This window comes from Chlorocebus sabaeus, chromosome 19, assembly GCF_047675955.1.
Source record: "Chlorocebus sabaeus isolate Y175 chromosome 19, mChlSab1.0.hap1, whole genome shotgun sequence".
Classification (NCBI taxonomy): domain Eukaryota; kingdom Metazoa; phylum Chordata; class Mammalia; order Primates; family Cercopithecidae; genus Chlorocebus; species Chlorocebus sabaeus.
Window position 1 is genome coordinate 13,183,303 of NC_132922.1, and position 21,268 is coordinate 13,204,570.

The 21,268-nt window shown below is 53.2% G+C and overlaps 1 protein-coding gene across 1 annotated transcript; it reads right to left on the bottom strand.

The window, feature by feature from the left end:
* Positions 1-6,006: 6,006 nt before the first annotated feature.
* LGALS1 (galectin 1) lies at positions 6,007-10,195 on the bottom strand. Its single transcript, XM_007975711.3, has 4 exons — positions 10,059-10,195; positions 8,706-8,785; positions 7,142-7,313; positions 6,007-6,206 (listed from the first exon to the last, which is right to left on the bottom strand). Exons 1-4 carry the CDS (start codon positions 10,065-10,067, stop codon positions 6,060-6,062), a joined length of 408 nt encoding a protein of 135 aa, XP_007973902.1. The 5' UTR covers positions 10,068-10,195; the 3' UTR covers positions 6,007-6,059.
* Positions 10,196-21,268: the final 11,073 nt, after the last annotated feature.

A 21,268-nucleotide genomic window follows, 5' to 3' on the forward strand; every position in this document is an offset into this window, starting at 1 on the left:
GATTTGTATACTGGCACCCCATCTACAGCTGTGTGGTCCAAGACCAATGGCCTTCACAGTGCCTCACCGTATTTGTAAAATGAGGGATAGTAGCTTCATAGGGTTGTTGTAGACCGTGGTTCTCAAGCTTTGGCATACATCAGAATCCCCTAGAGGGCTTGCTAAAACCTGGATCGCTGGGCCTCACTCAGGAGTTTCTGATCCAGGTGAAGTTTCTGAGTGGATTTCCAGTTCTAGCAAGTTCTCAGGTGATGCTAATGCTGCTAGTCCGTGGACCAAACTTTGACAGCTGTGATTATGAGGAAGTGAGTTATGTCCCAAGTTTGTATAACATAAGGCATGCATACACGTGTTTTCTGCGCAAGCCATCTTCCCTCTTCGTGCCTCACTTTGCCTAAAGGTGGAATGAGTGTGTAATAACATCCTCAACTGAGAATGGAGGGCATGGGTGTGAAAGATTGTAGTGAAACAACACCTGAAGGGGATTTTTTTTTTTTTTTTTTTTTTGAGACGGAGTCTCGCTCTGTCGCCCAGGCTGGAGTGCAGTGGCGTGATCTCAGCTCACTGTAAGCTCCGCCTCCTGGGTTTACGCCATTCTCCTGCCTCAGCCTCCCGAGTAGCGGGGACTACAGGCGCCCGCCACCTCGCCCGGCTCGTTTTTTGTATTTTTCAGTAGAGACGGGGTTTCACTGTGTTAGCCAGGATGGTTTTGATCTTCTGACTTCGTGATCCGCCCGTCTCAGCCTCCCAAAGTGCTGGGATTATAGGCTTGAGCCACCGCGCCCAGCTGAAGGGGATTTTTAATCACTTGGATTGTAGGCCAGAATCCTTCATCCATTTTTTTCACTTTTTTTTTTTTTTTTTTTTGAGACAGAGTTTCACTCTTGTCACCCAGGCTGGAGTGCAGTGGCGTGACCTCGGCTCGCTGCCATCTCCGCCCCCCCAGGTTCAAGCGACTCTCCTGCCTCCGCCTTCTGAGTAGCTAGGATTACTGGCACCTGCCATCACGGCCAGCTAATCTTTGTGTCCTGACTGAGTTTTGGAAGGAGGCAGGCAATAAGTGCAGCACTCCAGAATGCTGAATTCATTCCATACAGCTCCTCTGCTTGGGGGAAGTCTATGTGGGATCCTGCGAGGAAGTTACCCTTTAACTGCAGGCCTGGCCTTTCAGTTCCTGTGGCCCAGAGCACCGCAGGGGGCTCCCTTAGGGTGCTGGACTGCACCTCTGACCAGCTGCTTCTGCCCCTTAGTGGCAGTGCCTTAAGGCTACCCTTGGCACCCTCCTGGGTAGAGGCATAACCCTGGCTGAAGGTGCCCAGAGAGTCACCTTCTGCAGCTGGTCTGTCTCCTCCCAGTCCCAGGCTTTGACCTGCTTGGTTTACCAGGGCTCTACTCCCACCCACGGTGGTTGGAGATGAAAAGTGAAGGCTCAGGCTGGGCACAGTGGCTCACACCTGTAATCCTGGCACTTTGGGAGGCTGAGGCAGGCGGATCATGAGGTCCAGAGATCGAGACCATCCTGGCCAACATGGTGAAACCCCGTGTCTACCAAAAATACAAAAATTAGCTGGGTGTGGTGGCACGTGCTTGTAGTCCCAGCTACTTGGGAGGCTGAGGGAGGAGAATCACTTGAACCCAGGAGGTGGAGGTTGCAGTGAGCTGAGATTGCGCCACTGCACTCCAGCCTAGCGACAGACAGTAGGGCAACATAGTAAGACCCTGTCTCTACAAAAAATTAAAAATTAGCCAGGCCTAGTGACATACTCCTATAGTCCAGTGACTTGGGAGGCTAAGGTAGGAGGATCACTCAAGCCCAGAAGTTTGAGGCTGCATTGAGCTGTGATCATGCCACTGCATTCCAGCCTGGACGAGACAGTGAGACCCCATCTCTGGAAAAAAAGAAAAAAAAAAAACAAAAAACAAAAAACAGGCCAGGTGTAGTGGCTCCTGCCTGTAATCCTAGCATTTTGGGAGGCCGAGGCGGGCGGATCAGTTGAGGTTCGGAGTTCGAGACCAGCCTGACCAACATGATGAAACCCCATCTCTACTAAAAATATGACAGCCGTACGTGGTGGTGCATGCCTATAATCCCAGCTACTTGAGGGGCTGAGGCAGGAGAATCACTTGAACCTAGGAGACAGGGGTTGCAGTGAGCCGAGATCCCGCCACTTCACAACAGCCTGGTCAAAAGAGCAAAACTCCGTCTCAAAATAAAAAAACAAAAACAGTAAGAAAAGAAGTGATGATAAACTTAATGAGGAAAAAGAGTAACAAGAGCAGCTGACATTTATTTAGCTCTTTACTCTCTTTAGATTGTTTATTTTATTATTTATTTACTTATAGAGATGAGGGTCTCACTATGTTGCCCAAGCTGGTCTCAAACTCCTGGGATCAAGCGATCCTCCCCATTCAGCTTCATGAGTAGCTAGAACCACAGGTGCCCACCACTGTGCCTGGCTTATGATGATCTCTTTTGAGGTACAATCCACATTTTACTGAGGAGGAAATTGAGGCTCAGAGAGGTGCAGTCATTTGTCTGAGGTCACACAGTCAAGAACAGGTTCTGAGGGTGGGGAGCACGTGGCCTAAGGACAGAGGTTGACTTATCTGGACCTGGTTTTCTAGGCCCTCGGGACACACGGAACTTTAAAAGGGGTGAAGAGAGCCAACACTCACCAAACCCGTATTGCATGCCAGGCACCATGCATTTCTATACATCACCTCAGCTAATCTTTTTTCTTTTTTTTTTTAGACAGAGTCTCGCTCTGTCGCCCAGGCTGGAATGCAGTGGCGTGATCTCGGTTCACTGCAACCTCCTCTTCCCAGGATCAAGTGATTTTCCTGCCTCAGCCTCCCCAGTAGCTGGGACTACAGGCATGCACCACCATGCCTGGCTAATTTTTGTATTTTGAGTAAACACGGGGTTTCACTTGTTGGCCAGGCTGGTCTTGAACGCCCAACCTCAAATGAACCTCCTGCCTTGGCCTCCCAAAGTGTTGGGATTACAGGTGTGGGCCACCGCACCCAGTCAATACTAGTGGTCTTCTTTTTTTTTTTTTTTTTTTGAGACGGAGTCTCGCTCTGTCACCCAGGCTGGAGTGCAATGGCACAATATCGGCTCACCGTAACCTCTGCCTCCTGGGCTCAAGTGATTCTCCTGCCTCAGCTTCCCAAGTAGCTGGGATTTACAAGCATATACCACCATGCCCGGCTAATTTTTTGTATTTTTAGTGGAGACAGGGTTTCTTCATGTTGGTCAGGCTGGTCTCGAACTCCCGACCTCAGGTGATTCACACACCTCAGCCTCCCAAAGTGCTGGGATTACAGACGTGAGCCACTGTGCCTGGCCTGATTTTTGTATTTTTAGTACAGACAGGGTTTCGTCATGTTGCCCAGGCTGGTCTCAAACTCCTGATCTCAGGTCATCCACCCACCTCGGCCTCCCAAAGTGTTGGGATTACGGGCGTGAGCCACCACGCCTGTTTTTTTTTTTTTTCTTCTTTTTCTTTTTTCTTTTTTTGAGACAGAGTCTTGCTCTGTGGCCTGAGAGCAGTGGCGTAATCTCGGCTCACTGCAACCTCCCGGGTTCAAGTGATTCTCCTGCCTCAGCTTCTTTAGTAGCTGGGACTACAGGCACCCCCCAACCACGCCCAGCTAATTTTTGTATTTTTTAGTAGAGACGGGGTTTCGCCATATTAGCCAGGCTGGTCTCGAACTCTTGACCTTGTGATCCACCCACCTCGGCCTCCCAAAATGCTGGTGTGAGCCAGCATGCCTGGCCAACTAGTGCAGTCCTAACAAAGTTTGCCAGATGAGGAAACTGAGGTTCAGAGACGTTGAATAACTGGTTCAAGGGCACACAGCCACAGAGCTGGGGTTTAAACACAGGTCTGTCTGATGCCGAGCCGGGTTTCCTTCCTCCACACCCAGTGGCCTCTCTTACTTGTCCCAGGACTTTCCTCTGCCCAGTTGTGGCCCCAGTCCTAGTGTCTTGTGAGTGTCAGCCAGTGAGGGGAGAATCAGTGTGGGTGAACTGAGGACCAGGCAGGGCAGCCTAGGGGATGTGTTCTCCAATGTCCAGCAGAGGGCGCTCCATCTGCAGCCAGGCTTCCGAAGCTGTTTCTGGGTGGCCACCTGGGAGCCCCAGGAGAGCCTGGAGATTGGGTGTGGCTCATGGGAGTTCTCAGCCTGTGTGTTCCATCCTCTTTGACCTCTCATAGAGAGGTGCGTGTCCCCAGCTCCCACCTAGGTCCCAGGGTACCCACTGAGATGGGAATCATCCACCCAAGATGGGTCTCATTTTATGGATGAGGAAACTGAGGCTGGGTGTATAAGAGACCTAGTCACAACTGGTGCCAGTTGCCCTAGAAAGGGAGATTTGCCAAGCGCCCCACCCCCCCAACCCACACACCATGCCTTAGGAGGCTGTGCCTTGGGGCTACGGGGGAGCCCAATGATGATTCTAACCTTCTGTACTTTGGCTCAGTTCCTGCATCTGTTTCCCAGGGAGGTAGGGGCCCTGGGAAGATCTGACTGCAGCAGCAGGCAGGAAGGAAAAGGTGCAGGGAAGTGTTCAGTGTGCAGGGCACCCCAGCCGTCCACTCAGGCCCCATCAGTTGTGATGGGTGGGTGCATGGGGTTGGGTTAAGCATTACCCTCCAAGGTAACAGCCTGGGCTGGTCTTAGAGGAGACATCATCTTTGGAAACCAGGAGAACAGGCTCATGGAGACCTCATCTTAGGTTGAGTGAGTCACCCCTACTCTGTCCCCTGAGGAGGCGGCTGCGGGAGTCTGAAGGCTGGGCCTTATATTGGCTGGCTTTTACCTCTTGGTTCTCTGCAGGGGCTGATGTAGCCCCCAACCCCAGCTCCTCCTACCACAGAAACAGGGACTGGCAATGGGGTGCCAGGGTCATCACCTATTTTCCCATTGTTGGGGTGGGGGCATCTGCCCAGGAATGAGAGCCGGCAGCTTCCAGACTAGTCCTTTGGTTGCCCATACACTCTAGCTAAGTGGGGTGCATGGCCTAAGCCCACAGACAGGATCCCTGGGGAGCTCCGCAGGCTCAGCTGGGCCTGGTAAGACCTGGGAGTCATTTCATCTATCAGAGCCCATTTCTTCCCCTTCAGATTGGAGTAATAGCACTTCAAAAGTGGTACAGGGATGCACACCTGTGGTCCCAGCTATTCAGAAGGCTGAGGCAGGATTGCCTGACCCCAGGACTTTGAGGCTGCAGTATGCAACCACTGCACTCCAGCCTGGGTAACATAGCATGACCCCATCATCTCTTAAAAAAAAAAAAAAAAAAAAAGGCTGTGCACGAGGTATGGGAAACCACCAACCACTGAGCATTTGCCATATGCAGGTGTTGAACTTGGCTTCTTTCATGCAACACCTCATTTAATCTCCACTTGATCTCAGTCAGAAGGCCAAGAAGCGACTGATCTTTGGAACAACTCTTTGATAGGCTGTTTGCATTATCCCCCTTGTTATAAAGGAATAAGCTGAGGCTCAGAGAGGTCAGTTAACATGCACAAGGCCACACAGCTGGCAGCCCCATGTTGTCTTGACTCTACATCTCTACCTCATGAAGGCAAATGAGAGATCTCGTATTCTTCCCTCCACCTCCCTGTCTTCTGTCCCGTCACCACACATGAAGTGGTCTGTCCTTGCCTGTTTCCCCCTTGATGTCATTTACACAACATCCTTTGAGCATCTCCTGTGTTCTAGGGCCAACTAGGCTAAAAGCAGTTTCAGGGCAGGGACTGATTTTTATTCAGTGGTCCCTGACCCTCCTGCTGTGTGTCAGACTCTCTGTGCTTGGTCTGGGGGACCCAGCGGAAGACATCATTGGAACTGAGGAGGTACCCGTGGACAAAGCGAATGGAAGTGAAGGAAGGGGGCAGGCCTGGAGGTGGGGGACCCCTCTCTCTCTCTCTCACACACACACACACACACACGCACATGCGCACGCACACACGAACACATACACACACATGAGGCTGGTTCAGAGGGGGCAGAAGCAGCTGCCTTTATTGGGGGCCATGGGCTGACTGATTTCAGTCAAAGGCCACACACTTGATCTTGAAGTCACCGTCAGCTGCCATGTAGTTGATGGCCTCCAGGTTAAGGCGGTTGGGGAACTTGAATTCGTATCCATCTGGCAGCTTGATGGTCAGGTCGGCCTGGTCAAAGGTGATGCACACCTGGGGGTACAGGAGAGCAGTGAGCCAGGCCCACAGGCCATGGGCCCTTCTAGAACCCGTTCCTCATGTGGCCCTGACACAGCCCCAGTTTGTGGCGGAGCCTACGGAGGTGCATTTATAATATTTTTTTCTTTCTTTCTACTCTAATCCCATGACAGATTTTTTTTTTTTTTTTTTTGAGACGGAGTCTCCTCTGTCACCCAGGCTGGAGTGCAGTGGCGTAATCTTGGCTCACTGCAACCTCTGCCTCCCAGGTTCAAGCGATTCTCCTGTCTCAGCCTCCCGAGTAGCTGGGACTACAGTTGCATGCACCATGCCCAGCTAATTTTTGTATTTTTCATAGAGACAGGGTTTCACCACGTTGGTCAGGCTAGTCTCGAACTCCTGACCTCAGGTGATCCACCCGCTTAGGCCTCCCAAAGTGCTGGGATTAGAGGCATGAGCCACCACGCTAGCTAATTTTGTTTTTTTTGAGACAGAGTTTTGCTCTTGGTGCCCAGGCGGGAGTGCAATGGTGTGATCTCAGCTCAGCTCACTGAACCTCCGCCTCCTGGGTTCAGCCAATTCTCCTGCCTCAGCCTCCCGAGTAGCTGGGATTACAGGCATGCGCAACCACGCCTGGCTAATTTTTTGTATTTTTCTCCATGTTGGTCAGGCTCATCTCGAACTCCCGACCTCAGGTGATCCGCCCGCCTAGGCCTTCCAAAGTGCTGGGATTATAGGCATTAGCTACCAAGCCCAGGCCTTTTTTTCTTTTGTTTTATTCTAATCAACCACTGAGGTTCAAAGAGGGGCAGACACTGGCCATCACACAGGAAGGGAGGGAAGAGGAAGGGAAAGAGAGCAGGCAAGGCCAAGATCTCTAGTCACTAACCCAGCTCCGCCCCAGCCCACCCAGCCCCTGTCCCTGGTCCCGGTTCCGGTCCACAGCCCACCTCTGCGACACTTCCAGGCTGGAAAGGAAAGGCAGCCTCCCGCTGCTCGGTCCCCCAGGCCCCGCCGTCTTTGCTGTTGCACACGATGGTGTTGGCGTCGCCGTGGGCGTTGAAGCGAGGGTTGAAGTGCAGGCACAGGTTGTTGCTATCTTTGCCCAGGTTCAGCACGAAGCTGGGGGGTAACGGGTGGGTGTGAGGCCACCTTGGCCAGCTCCAGCCCACCGATTGACTAATCTGTCACTCAGTACCCCATAAACACACTTTGCTTGAAGAACTCACTGACAGAGACAAGAAACCTGGATTCTAGCTCTGGCCCTGACAGCTGCTTACGGCGTGAGCGTGAGCTAGTCCCTGCCCCTCCTTGCCTGTTTGCTCATCTGTACAATGGGGGCTGCACAGGAGGACTTGATAGATTCTTGAAGTCACTAGCGTCCTAGCCCTTTTGGTCAAGGTCAGAGACTCCCTCCAGATGGCAACTTCCCGTCCTGTCTTGTACATCTCTGTGTTCCTGGTGCCCAGCACAAGTGGGGCACACCAGAAGGAGATACTTAGTAATTATGGGGTGAATCAACAAATAATAATACTCCTGGGCACGGTGGCTCACTCCTGTAACCCCAGCACTTTGGGAGGCCGAGGCGGGCAGATCACGAGGTCAGGGGTTTGAGACCAACCTGGCCAACATGGTGAACCCCCATCTCTACTAAAAGTACAAAAATTAGCTGGGCGTGGTGGTAGGCACCTATAGTCCCAGCTACTCGGGAGGCTGAGGCAGGAGAATCGTTTGAACCCAGGAGATGGAGGTTGTAGTGAGCTGAGATCAAGCCATTGTACTCCAGCCTGGACGACAGGGTGAGACTCCGTCTCAAAAAATAAAATAATAAATGCATTTGTTTAGTGGTGGTAATAGCTATACCTGCCTCTGAGGGTTTGGTTGCAATGAAATTAGTGCATGGGAAGTGTGCGGCTCTTAACAATATCTGCTGATCCTCACCCTCCTCATCATCACTACACCATCCGCATCTCACTTCCTCCATACAACCACCTCCCCCCTTGTTTTTCTAACAAACTGAGGCTAGGTGAGGTTGGTTGACTGGTCCAAGGTCACATAACTGCTGAGAAAATAAGGCAGCCGGCTGAGTGAACGAGGAGTGAAGGAAGAAGGACCGGACTGAGCCAGTGAATGAATGACCTGACGCAGGAGGGAGGGACTCAGAGGGAAGGCAGCGGTGACTCCCGCCTCACTCTTCTCCCCGCCCTCCCCAGATGCAGGTCCCGCCCAGACCGGAAAGAGGTGGGGGCGGGGGAACCAAGGTATTATAGATGATGAGGCTGCAGCTGTTGTAGTTTAAGAGGCTACAGCAGGGAGGGAGCGGGGGAGGGGGGCGGCAATGGTGGGGGCGCCCAGACCCCGCGGGGGAAGTGAGTCACCCAGAAAGAGCAGCAACGTCGGCCGGCCGTTAACCCACTCTCGGCCAGGGAGGAGACGTGGACTTGGCCGGCCACGCCCTCTCGGCTGGACAAAGCCCCCATCCCTGCCGCCCACCACCCTGACTTCACCTCTCACCTCTTGGCGTCTGGGGCCACCTCGCCCCGCACTCGGAGGCACTCTCCAGGTTTGAGATTCAGGTTGCTGGCGACCAGACCCTGCACAGACAAGCCCCGGCCCAGCGGGTTAGAGGACAAGGCCTCCACTACCCGAAGTGTCCGGGGGTGGCTGGGGGTGGGAGTGGGGTTATTCCCGCCCGCCATCCTCTGACCAAGCCAAGGGGAAGCCTGGGGACAGGATCGGGCTGTGATTTCTAGCCTCTGATTCTCTGTGTGGTCCTGGAAAAGTTCCTATTCCCAACGGGGTTGGCTTCAGTCTGTAATGTGAATCAGGTTCTAGAAGACAGGCTCTAGAAGATTTTGCAGATTGGCCTGGGGATTTTGAACTCAAGAGTGGTTTGGGAGGTGGGGTGCTCTGTCCCATCGCAGATAGAGAGGATCAGGCTGGGGAGGGGCAGGCAGTTGGCCCACAGTCACACTGAATGCAGGGGTCGGCCCCTCTGCTGGAGAGGAAAGTGGCTAGGGGGACACTACTATTCTCCTTCAAGCTCCTCTCTGCGAAGAGGCCCAGGGGCTAGAGAGGAGACCCTGAAGAACACGGCCCCTCTGCATTAGGGAGTGGCCTGCAGTCGGGCTGTGGCCAGGCTGGTTCAGGGTTAACAAGATTGAGCAAACTGCTGCGCACTGCTGCTCCCTGGCACCCCGAGTGGGTGGGCAAGAGTTAACTGATTTGAGTGGTTTCTTCTGTCAGAAACTTGAACCCTTTCCCTGGGGCCCAGGGAAGATTCTCACCTCCCTGCCACCCCAACCTCCCAGCTTGGGGGTAGTGGAAGGGAATTTCCCCGGCTCCCCTCCCTCCCACCAGCCTGGACACAACCACCCTCCACCCCCGACCTAGAAAGGCCCATCCTGGGCAGCCTGTCTCAGGTCCTGGCGACTTTTCAGCGTATTCTGGAGCAGAGGGTGACTCTGCCCAGGCCTGGTGACTGGGACAGCTGCAGGGGGGAGGGGACAGGAGGCTCTTTGGGGTGGAGGAGGGGGAAAGATATAGTGGCCTGGGTGTCCCCCAGTTGGCCACACCCTTCCCACGTTCACTTCTCAGAGAGCTGCAGAATGTCAACCCTGGGCAGAAATAACTGTGCTTTCAGACCCTGGAGGAATCCAAACAATTATCAATGCAGAGAAGGCCTTGAGGGACCATGGCGCCCACCCCCATTTTACAGATGTGGCCACTGAGGTCTAGAAAAGAGAAGGCAGTGGTTCCAGGCCACACAGCTGGGGCTAGAACCCTGCTCCCGATCTGCCCAGCTCTCCTCCGGCCATCAGCTCCTGCCCTATCCCCTGGACCTTGGGGTGGGGTCCCCACACTCACACAAGCCATGATTGAGGCCAGAAGGATGTTGCCAGGAGAGGCGCACCAGCTGTTAGAAGACTCCACCCGAGAGAGATGGGCCCCCGGACGCTCCCACCCTTTTAACGGGACCGGACCGGGTGAGCCCCGCCCCCTGGAAGTTCAGCCAATTGCAAGTCAGGACAGGGCTGGGGGACACCGAGGGCGGAGTCCGTGGAATTTTGAAGCCAGTTCTGGAGCAGAGGTGACCAATCAGAGTGGCCATCTGCCGCCCCCCCACGAGGGTCCAAGCTCCACCTCCTATTCTTCATCCCTCTCCACCTCCCCCCGCCCCGCCACCACCGAAATTGTGCTGTGGCAGAGATTGGGGGAAGCCAATGGAAAATAGTTTGATGATGAGCTAGGCCCACGAGTTGGCGGGAAGGGGCCTGTGGCCAGCAGGCTGGGCTCAGGGGGTGCCCAGAGAAGATGGTGACGAGGTGCAGGGTCCTTCAAGGAATCAGAGCTGGGAGAGACCAGGCCACTCCAGGGCAGGGACCAGGGCGTGGCTCCTGCGTGCGCGTCTGCAGAGGGCCACTGACTTAAACCACAGGCCCTGGCCCCACCCCGGCCTTCCCCGGAAGCAAGGACTGCGGCTGCTGCAGCGCTTGCTCGCTCCTAGCTAAGGCTAAAGAAAGGCTGGGCTGCACGCCAAGCCTTAGGCTGCAGGGCTTGGCTAAGTCCTCGGGCTTGGCCCCCTTCAGGGGCATGCAGGGGATAGTCAAAGCGCCCTGGCCGGCCGGGCGCGGTGGCTCACGCCTGTAATCCCAGCACTTTGGGAGGCCGAGACGGGCGGATCACGAGGTCAGGAGATCGAGACCATCCTGGCTAACACAGTGAAACCCCGTCTCTACTAAAAATACAGAAAAATTAGCCGGGCGTAGTGGCAGGCGCCTGTAGTCCCAGCTACTCGGGAGGCTGAGGCAGGAGAATGGCGTGAACCTGGGGGGGCGGAGCTTGCAGTGAGCTGCAATCCGGCCACTGCACTCCAGCCTGGGCGACTGAGCAAGACTCCGTCTCAAAAAAAACAAAAACAAAAACAAAGCGCCCTGGCCTGACAGCCTCTGGCCTGAGAGTGTCAAGCTGGGGAGATGGCCCAGGGTGGTCCAGGCCAGGAGGGGGTGGGGTCCTAGCTCTGTGCACCTGTCAGGCCTCTGAGCCCAAGCTAAACCATTGCATCCCCTGTGACTTGCACGTATATACGCCCAGATGGCCTGAAGTAACTGAAGAATCACAAAAGAAGTGCAAATGCCCTGCCTCACAGTAACTGATGACATTCTACCACAAAAGAAGTGAAAATGGCCAACGATATTATCTTGTGAAGTTCCTTTTCCTGGCTCATCCTGGCTCAAAAAGCTCCCCCACTGAGCACCTTGTGACCCCCACTCCTGCCTGCCAGAGAACAACACCCCTTTGACTGTAATTTTCCTTTACGTACCCAAATCCTATAAAACGGTCCCACCCTTATCTCCCTTCGCTGACTCTTTTCGGACTCAGCCCGCCTGCACCCAGGTGAAATAAACAGCCATGTTGCTCACACAAAGCCTGTTTGGTGGTCTCTTTACATGGACGTGCATGACAGCACCCTGTCCTCTCTCTTTTTTATTTTTATCTATTTATTTTTGAGATGGAGTGTCGCTCTGTCGCCCAGGCTGGAGTGCAGTGGCATGACCTCGGCTTACTGCAACCTCTGCCTCCCAGGTTCTCCTGCCTCAGCCTCTTGAGTAGATGGGACTACAGGCCCCCAACACCATGCCCGGCCAATTTTTGTATTTTTAGTAAAGACGGGGTTTCACCTTGTTGGCCAGGCTAGTCTGGAACTCCTGACCTCAGGTGATCCACCTGCCTCGGCCTCCCAAAGTTCTGGGATTACAGGTGTGAGTCATCATGCCTGGCCACCCTGTCCTCTTTCTTCACATCTCTCCTCTGAGGCCTGGCACAGCCCTCCTTTCCCCGAGTGTTCAGCAGGTGTTTACTGAGCACCTACTATGTGCCTGGCCCCGGGCTCTCAGGATTCAAAGATGAACCCCTCCCAGTCCCCACTCTCAAGGAGCGCATGGTTGGGGTGGAATCTTACCACAGCCACGTTAAGAAGTAGATGATGGGATGGGCGCAGTGGCTCATGCCAGTAATCCCAGCTCTTTAGGAGACCGAGGCGGGCAGATCACCTGAGGTTGGGAGTTTGAGACTAGCCTGACCAACACGGAGAAACCCCGTCTCTACTAAAAATACAAAATTAGCCGGGCGTGGTGGCATATGCCTGTAATCCCAGCTACTTCTGAGGCTGAGGCAGGAGAATCACCTGAACCCAGGAGGCAGAGGTGCAGTGATCTGAAATCAGGCCATTGCACTCCAACCTGGGCAACAAGAGCAAAACTCGGTCTCAAAAAAAAAAAAAAAGTAGTAGTAGTAGATGATGATGGCTCTAAGGGAAACCATGAGAAAGTGCTATGGTGGGCTGGCGGCTGCATGAGTAAAGGAGGTGGGTCGTGAAGGGTAGGCGGAGAAGCGCCTGGCTTTCCAGCATGGGCAGAAGCTCTGGAATGAGAAGGCCAGGGCTGGGGAACAGTGTTCCGGGCATGTAGGGGAAAGACGGGGATGAGGCTGGGAAGCCATCAGGACCTGGATCATGGAGGGCCTCATGGGCTGGGCACAGGGCTTGGACATTATTGTACGGGAGGAGGCTGGGGAGCCAGGGTAGTACTGAGGCCAGATTTGGGCTGTAGGGAAGATCACTGTGGCAGAGAATTGAGGGTGGGTTGGAGGGGTCTCAGGAACCTGGTGGAGGAAGGGGTGTGGGGAGCACTGGGAGAAGTGAGGGGCATACTGGGGGGTTGTCACGGGGACGACCTCCTCCACCTGGCCATCCTCTTTCTGAAACTACTGGCACCAAAAAGGGATGAAGATGCCAACCGGGAGTGACTCACATCTGGAGGCCAGGCCAGCAAACCCACCCTGCCCGACCCTGTCCCCCAGGGGCACCTTCCTCCAGATGCCCAAAGCCCACTCTGGTACAGGATGAGAGGGGAGTGTGTAGGGCCGCAAAGCGGACCCAGAGAGGGGATGGGGTTGCACCCCCGTGAATGCCTTACCCCTCCATCCAGACCAAGTGGCTGCTTGGAAACCAACCACAGCAGCTTCACTTTTTCCTCCGGGCCTCCCCAAAACCTCAACCATAGGAAGGGCTGGGTGTGACCCAGCCCAGCTCCACTGCCCCTCCCCCATGCCTCCCCTCTCTGCCAGATCAAGGAATGGGGGCCTCTCAGGCAGAGTCCTAGATGGAGGGCCAGAGGCGCTTCAGGTGTGGTCCTCGCAGGGCTGTGGGCAGGTGGGTGTGGCCACTTTCCCAGCCCAGCCCAGTAGTTGGGTTCGTGTGGCCCAGGAGCTGCTCCTGCATCCTCCTCCACCCTGGAAAATGGGCCCAGCACCGGGGAGTGTTTGCTGTTGGATGGAGTGACAGTTTACCCCTCAGGCATGAGTGGGGCTGGCAGGGAGGCAAGGTGGCATGGTGAAGAGGTCCCCAGACCCCAGAAAGGCCTATTTGGGAGTCTGGACACGCAGGTGCTGGCTCTGCTTGCTATGTCCCCTCAGAGCCTCCTGGTAAGCTGTTTTTTCTCCCACTTGCCTTAGTCTCCTTATCTGTAATCTGGGGAGATGAAATCCTGCTTTCCTTGCATGAGGTGAATACAGGGTGGAACTGAGGTCTGTTGTACTAAACAGATGATTCGTTTCTTCATGGAGGCTCAGAAGGTTTTCACTTCCTTCTTGTCACTTTTGCCAGGCTGTTACCTTCCCCGAGTCTTTGCAGCACCTCTGGGAGGTCTACGTGTCATCCCCAATTGGTCCCCAATAGTCTCCTCTTGCCTAGGTTGGGGCAAGAAGTCTCTCCAGATTCCAGTGTCCCCTGGGACAGGAGCTGCGGTTTTCCTGGCGGGGAGGGAAGGCAGGGACACAGGTGCATCGTGGGCCTCCTCCCCCAAGTCCTCAGGGCCTCCTGGTGGCAGCGCCCACTTATCTTGCCAGGCCTTGTGCCCGGCGCCTTGCTTTCATTATCTCCCCTCTCATCTTCCCCTCACCCCTACTTTGTGTCTGCCAACTTGGTTGAATTTCTGCACAGGGAAATGAGGCTGCAGTTAGAATCAGGGGAAGAGGCCGGGCATGGTGGCTCATGCCTGTAATCCCAGCACTTTGGGAGGTTGAGGATCACTTGGGGACAGGAGTTCGAGACCAACCTGGTTAACATGGCAAAACCCCATCTCTACTAAAAATAAAAAAATTAGCTGAGTGTGGTGGGGGGTGCCTGTAATCCCAGCTACTCGGGAGGCTGAGGCAGGGAGAATTGCTTCAACACCGGAGGTGGAGGTTGCAGTGAGCCAAGATCGCACCATTGCACTCCAGCCTGGGCAACAGAGCAAGACTCTATCTTAAAAAAATACACATATATCAGGAGATGAGACGAGAGGTGAACTCTGATTTGGGGGCTGAATGGCTGCAGCTGTAGCTGAGGTCCTTGGCTTCTCTGAACTTGTTTCAGACCCGGAAGGTGGGAATAAGGCCACTGCTTGGAGGATTATAGGAGTGATGTCTAAGGAGGGGCTCGATGTTAGTGCTCCCTCCTGCGTCCCCCAAGGCTAAGGCCACCACCCCAGGGATTCTCCTCCCCACGTTATAACTATCCTGAAATGAGGTAGCGAGCTCTCTGGAATTCCTGCGTCCTAGGTGGGATCTTGGCTACTGCCGTGAGACATGGGCTCAGCTTGGTCCAGACAGGTCATGCAGGCCAGCTCGGCCATTCCGCCCTGCCAGGGACAGGGGGCAGAGGCGAGAAAAGGGAAGCTGCACCTCCTTCAGCTGGCGGTGTTGAGGAGGGCGGCCCACAGAGGTGCCACCCACACCTGCAGCCAACCTGGCTGCTCCAGCCAGGGAAGGTAGGGGAGGTCAGAGCCAGCTCCTGAGTCCTGGAAGTCATAGCAGGAAGGAACCCTGAGACACATGCCTGACCTGCTCCCCCATTTAATAATGCAGTTTAATGTTAGGGAAACTGCCCAGAGAGGGTGGCCACTTGACCAAGGTCACACAGGGAGCTAGGGCCGACCCGCTTTCATCTGCTGAGCTAAAGATACCCAGGCTTGAAAAGCTATCTTTGCCCTCCTACTCTATGAAGGTAGGGATGCCCCTGGCAAGCTGGGCCCTTTTCCAGCCGGATGGCACCGCAGCTGGCCCCCTTAACCCTGCTCATCCATTCTCGCCTCCCAGCCTTTGTCCAGAGAGCCCCCTCCACACCTGCCTTTGGCCTTCCCGCTTCTAGTCTGTATCTCTTCTGACTGTAGGCCTCAGCCCTCGGTTAGGGCTCCGTCTCCCCTCTCAGGTAAGGTCCAGGTGGGGGCCAGGCCCTTTCATTCATAGCCCTCCCAGACTCAGGCCTGAGCCTTTACAATGCTTTTAGCGTTTTATTTTATATTTATTTTATACTTATTTTATTTTATATTATTTTACTTTTGAGACAGGGTCTCACTCTGTCACCCAGGCTGGAGTGGATTATAGCTCACTGTAATCTCAAACTCCTGGGCTCAACCAATCCTCCTGACTCAGCCTCCCGAGGAGTTTGGACTGACTACAGGTGCACATCACTGCGCTTGGCTAATTTACTTTTATTTTTGGAGACATAGGATCTCGTTATGTTGCCCAGGCTGGTCTCTAACTCCTAGCCTAGAGCGATCCTCCCATCTTGGCTTCCCAAAGTGCTGGGATTACAGGTGTGAACCACTGTGAGCACTTTTTTTTTTTTTTTTTTTGAGACGGAGTCTCGCTCTGTCACCCAGGCTGGAGTGCAGTGGCCAGATCTCAGCTCACTGCAAGCTCCGCCTCCCGGGTTCACGCCATTCTCCTGCCTCAGCCTCCCGATTAGCTGGGACTACAGACGCCCGCCACCATGCCCGGCTAATTTTTTGTATTTTTTAGTAGAGACGGGGTTTCACTGTGTTAGCCAGGATGGTCTTGATCTCCTGACAGTGATCTGCCCGCCTCGGCCTCCCAGAGTGCTGGGATTACAGGTGTGAGCCACCGTGCCCAGCCCCAGTGAGTATTTTATTTTGAAAATAATTATAGACACAAAGGAAATCTAAAAGCTTTTTAAGAGTTTAGAGGCTGGGCGCGGTGGCTCACACCTATAACTCCGGCACTTTGGGAGGCTGAGGTGGGTGGATCACGAGGTCAAGAGATCGAGACCATCCTGGCCAACGTGGTGAAACCCCGTCTCTACTAAAAATACAAATATTAGCTTGGTATGGTAGCATGCGCCTGTAGTCCCAGCTACTTGGGAGGCTGAGGCAGGAGAATCGCTTAAACCAGGGAGGTGGAGGTTGCAGTGAGCCAAGATTGTGCCACTGCACTCCAGCCTGGCAACAGAGCGACTCCGTCTCAAAAAAAAAAAAAAAAAAGAGTTTAGAAAATATCTGGCCAGGCATGGCGGCTCACGCCCGTAATCCCAGCCCTTTGGGGGGCCAAGGTGGGTGCATCACTTGAGACCAGGAGTTTGAAACCAGCCTGGTCAACATGGTGAAACCCCCATCTCTACTAAAAATACAAAAAAAATTCACTGGGCATAGTGGGCATGCCTGTAGTCCCAGCTACTCAGGAGGCTGAGGTGGGAGAATCGCTTGAACCCGGGAGGTGGAGGTTGCAGTGAGCTGAGATGGCGCCACTGCACTCCAGCCTGGGTGACAGAGTAAGACTCTGTCTCAAAAAAAAAAAAAAAAAAAGCTTAGAAAATATTTGAGATCGGCTCCCAAATACTAAAACTGCAAAGCTGAAATTATAAACGTTTACTGTGCTCAAACTTTATATTGACTTGGGTAGTCAGAAAAATGTCGTTACACTTGAAAACAACTCTGTAGCCTGGTTCTTCTCACTTCAAAAGCATGTCCAAGTATTCCTAGAGGTTAGTCCGTCCTAAATTAGGTCCTGGTTGCCAAATAATCCTTCAAATAAAAGTATAAACATACTTCAAAATATATATATTTAATGTGGGGTATGAGTGGATTTTAATGTTTTCTTTTTTCTTTTTTTTGAGACAGAGTCTCCCTCTGTGGCCCAGGCTGGAGTGCAGTGGCGTGATCTCGGCTCACTGCAACCTCCGCTTCCCAGGTTCAAGTGATTCTCCTGCCTCAGCCTCCTGAGTAGCTGGGACTACAGGCGTCCGCCACCACGCCTGGCTAATTTTTTGTATTTTTAGTAGAGACGGGGTTTCACCGTGTTGGCCAGGATGGTCTCGATCTCCTGACCTCATGATCTGCCCACCTCAGCCTCCTAAAGTGCTGGGATTATAGGTGTGAGCCACCATGCCCGGCCCTTTTAATGTTTTCTAATGATGTGCCTGAAGTCTGTGTATCAGGAAGGCTTTTGGCTGCAAGTAACAGAAAAGTCAATGGAAATCACTTTAAAATTAAGGAAAACTTTTTCATAAGAAGTCTAGGCTGGGCGCAGTAGCTCATGCCTGTAATCCCAACATTTTGGGAGGCTGAAGTGGGCTGATTGCTTGAGCTCAGGAGTTTGAGACCAGTCTGGGCAATGTGGTGAAACCCCATCTCTACTAAAAATACAAAAATTAGCTGGACATTGTGCTGCGTGCCTGTAATCCCAGCTGCTTGGGTGCTGAGGTGGGCAGATTGCTTGAGCCTGGGAGGCATAGGTTGCAGCGAGCTGTGATCACACCACTGCACCCCAGGTTGGGCGACAGTACAAGATCCTGTCTTAAAAATGAAACAAAAAGGCCGGGCACAGTAGCTCACACCTGTAATTCTAGCACTTTGGGAGGCCGTGGCAGGCAGATCACGAGGTCAGGAGATCGAGACCAACCTGGCTAACATGGTGAAACCCCATCTCTACTAAAAAATACAAAAAATTAGCAGGGCATAGTGGCAGGCGCCTGTAGTCCCAGTTACTCGGGAGGCTGAGGCAGGAGAATGGCGTGAACCCAGGAGGTGGAGCTTGCCGTGAGCTGAGATCATGCCACTGCACTCCAGCCTGGGCGAAAGAGCGAGACTCCATCTCAAAACAAAACAAAACAAAAAAACCAAAAGAAGCCTACAGTTGGGAGTTTCCATAACAGATTCAGTGGCTCAACAAAATCATCAAATATCTGGGTTCTCGTGTAATCCTGGATTGTGGCTGTGTAGGCTGACCTTGCTCTTAGGCCATACAAGCTGAAGAATTTTCAGTGAACTGTGTTAGCATCTGTAACACACTCTCAAATGGTTCAGTTAAAAAATGTAAACAAGCTGGGCGCAGTGGCTCATGCCTGTAATCTCAGCGTCTTGGAAGGCTGACGCAGGAAGATCGCTTGAGCCCAGGAATCGTGGGCTGTAGTGCGCTAAGACTGGCATCAATACGGTGACCTCCTGGGAGAGGCAACCACAAGGCTGCCTAAGGAGGAGTGAACTGGCCCAGGTCAGAAACAGAGCAGGTCAAAACTCCCCCAGTGATCAGCAGTGGGGTCCTGCCTGTGAATAGCCACTGCATTCCAGCCTGGACAACATAGTGAGACCCTGTCTCTAAAACAAAACAAAACAAAAAGGAAACCCCGTTTCTGCAACATTTTTTAAAAAAATTAGCTGGGTGTGGTGGCATATGCCTGTGCTCCTAGCTACTCAGGAGGCTGAGGCAGGAGGATCACATGAGCCCAGTAGTTAGAGGCTGCAATGAGCTGTGACTGCGCCACTACAGCCTAGACTCAGCAACAGAGTGAGACCATCTCTAAAACAGTAACAAAAAGTAAACATATATAAAGAGCAATTAAGCAAACTAGGCAAATATTAACAACTGGTAAATCTAGGTGAAGGATGTAGCGGTATTCATCATGTCATCCTTGCACCTTTTCTATTAATTTGAAACTTTTCTAAATTACAAGTGGGGGAAAAGCAAACCCAGGAAGTTCTTGCGGTCTTTCTGCTCTGCTACCTACAGCAGGGTCACCTGAGTTAAATGCTCAGCCATACCTCCTGATCACAGAATGGCTGCAACGGCTCCCAGCACCACACCCCAAGCCAGGAGAAGTGACTTCCTCCTCCATGTCCTTTAAAAGTAAGGCAAACAGCTGGGTGCGGTGGCTCACACCTGTAATCCCAGCACTTTGGGAGGCCGAGACGGGTGGATTGCCTGAGATCAGGAGTTTGAGACCAGCCTAGGCAACACAGTGAAATCCAGTCTCTATTAAAATGCCAAAAAATTAGCCGGGCATGGCAGCGTGTGCCTGTAGTCCCAGCTACTCAGGAGGCTGAGACAGGAGAATCGCTTGAAACCAGGAGGCAGAGGTTGCAGTGAGCCAAGATTGCACCACTGCACTACAGCCTGGGTGACAGAGACGCTGTCTCAAAAAAAAAAAAAAAAAAAAGTGAGGCAAGGCAAACATTCCAGACCTCTCTTCCTGTTTCATTGGTCAGAAGAGTAGCCAATCGCTGACCCTGAGGAATCAAATTACTGAGATTGGTTTACACTCAAGCTTTAAACTCAAGACTCAGTGTTTAGAGGCCGGGCAAGATGGCTCATGCCTGTAATCCCAGCATTTTGGGAGGCCAAGGTGGGCAAACACTTGAGGTCAGGAATTCGAGACCAGCCTAACCAACATGGTGAAACCCCACCTCTACTCAAAATACAAAAATTAGCCAGACCTGGTGGCATTAGCCGGGTGTGGTGGCAGGTGCCTGTCATCCCAGTTACTCGGGAGGCTGAGGCAGGAAAATCACTTGAACCTGGGAGGCGGAGGTTGCAGTGAGCCAAGATCGCGCCGCTGCACTCTAGCCTGGGTGACGGAGCGAGAACCTATGCAAAAACAAAACACAGAACAAATTCAGTGCTTAGGCTGGGTGTGGTGGCTGACGCCTGTAATCCCAGCACTTCGGGAGGCTGAGGCAAGACTGTGTGGAGATAACCATTTCCTTACTGGTGGAGGGTGAAGGGGAAGACGGGGAGGGTCACATGACCCAATAGCTGTGTCCCATCCAGATGGGCTATGACCCAAGCCGGGCCATGATAATCTGTCCTAGGATGTTGGCTGGGGAGATGGCAACACAGAACTGAGAAGGATATACCTGGAGGGTGCTAGACCACCTCAGGGAGCAGACCAAAACCCCCTATGCCTTAGCCACGTTGAACTGAGTTTTGTTGTCGTTGTTGTTTTTTTTTGTTGTTTTTTTTTTTTTTTTGAGACGGAGTCTCGCTCTGTCGCCCAGGCTGGAGTGCAGTGGCGCGATCTTGGCTCATTGCCACCTCCACCTCCCGGGATCAAGCGATTCTCTGCCTCAGCCTCCCGAGTACCTAGGATTACAAGCGCCTGCCAGCACGGCCAACTAATTTTTGTATTTTTAGTAGAGACAGGGTTTCACCATCTCAGCCAGGCTGGTCTTGAACTCCTGATCTTGTGATTTACCCGCCTCGGCCTCCCAAAGCGCTGGGATTACAGGTGTGAGCCACCGTGCCTGGCTGAACTGAATTTCTGAAACAAACACAAGTCTCCACGACTGCACTACATTTGCTCCTACTTCACGAAGCATCTGGGCTCTGTCAAACACACCCTCTTCTCAAGAATCATACTGGAGAGGATTTCCCAGACCCTGAAGTCCCACCGTCACTTCACAAATGAGACCAAAGCTGAGCTTGTGCAGCACCCACCGCACCTCCCCACGGAGCTCTCAGCTTCTCTGGGCCTTTCCAGGCTGCCCCTGGACCCCCGCTAGCTCATGGCTGGGCACCTACTCTGCATTAGGCCCCAGGGACGCAGCAACGAGGGAGACACACAGCCTCTGCCTGGAGGAGCTCGGGACCAGCAGGGTAGACTGTCACTGGCAGCATCCCAGGTGTGGGGATGTCTCAAAGAGCATCTCCCCTGAGCTTCCTGAGGTTGAGACCTCATCCTCCGCCCTCCTGTCTCCCTTCTCAGTGTCTCCAGAGAGGGGGCTACAGCTTCCTACAGTCAGCCAATACATGTTCAAATCCTGCATAAGGCGAGCACAGCGTCCAGCTGTTCACCCTTGGTAAGTTAACATCGTATTTCTGATCCCCCATTTCCTGTTGTAAAGGAATGAGTAATTCAAACATGCTGGGTTTTCCAAAGCACTGAAGTCAGTCGGTACACAAAGACTCAGCAACATATAAAGTGCTCTTGACTCAAAGTATCGCTACACGCAGAAGACACT

Bases quoted from the DNA above. Each gene is read 5' to 3' on its own strand.
- LGALS1 (XM_007975711.3), bottom strand. The intron at 7,314-8,705 runs GTGAGAGGTGAA...GTTACCCCCCAG, and splicing joins GTGGCCCCAGACGCCAAGAG to CTTCGTGCTGAACCTGGGCA. The intron at 6,207-7,141 runs GTGGGCTGTGGA...CTGTACCCCCAG, and splicing joins AGCCTGGAAGTGTCGCAGAG to GTGTGCATCACCTTTGACCA.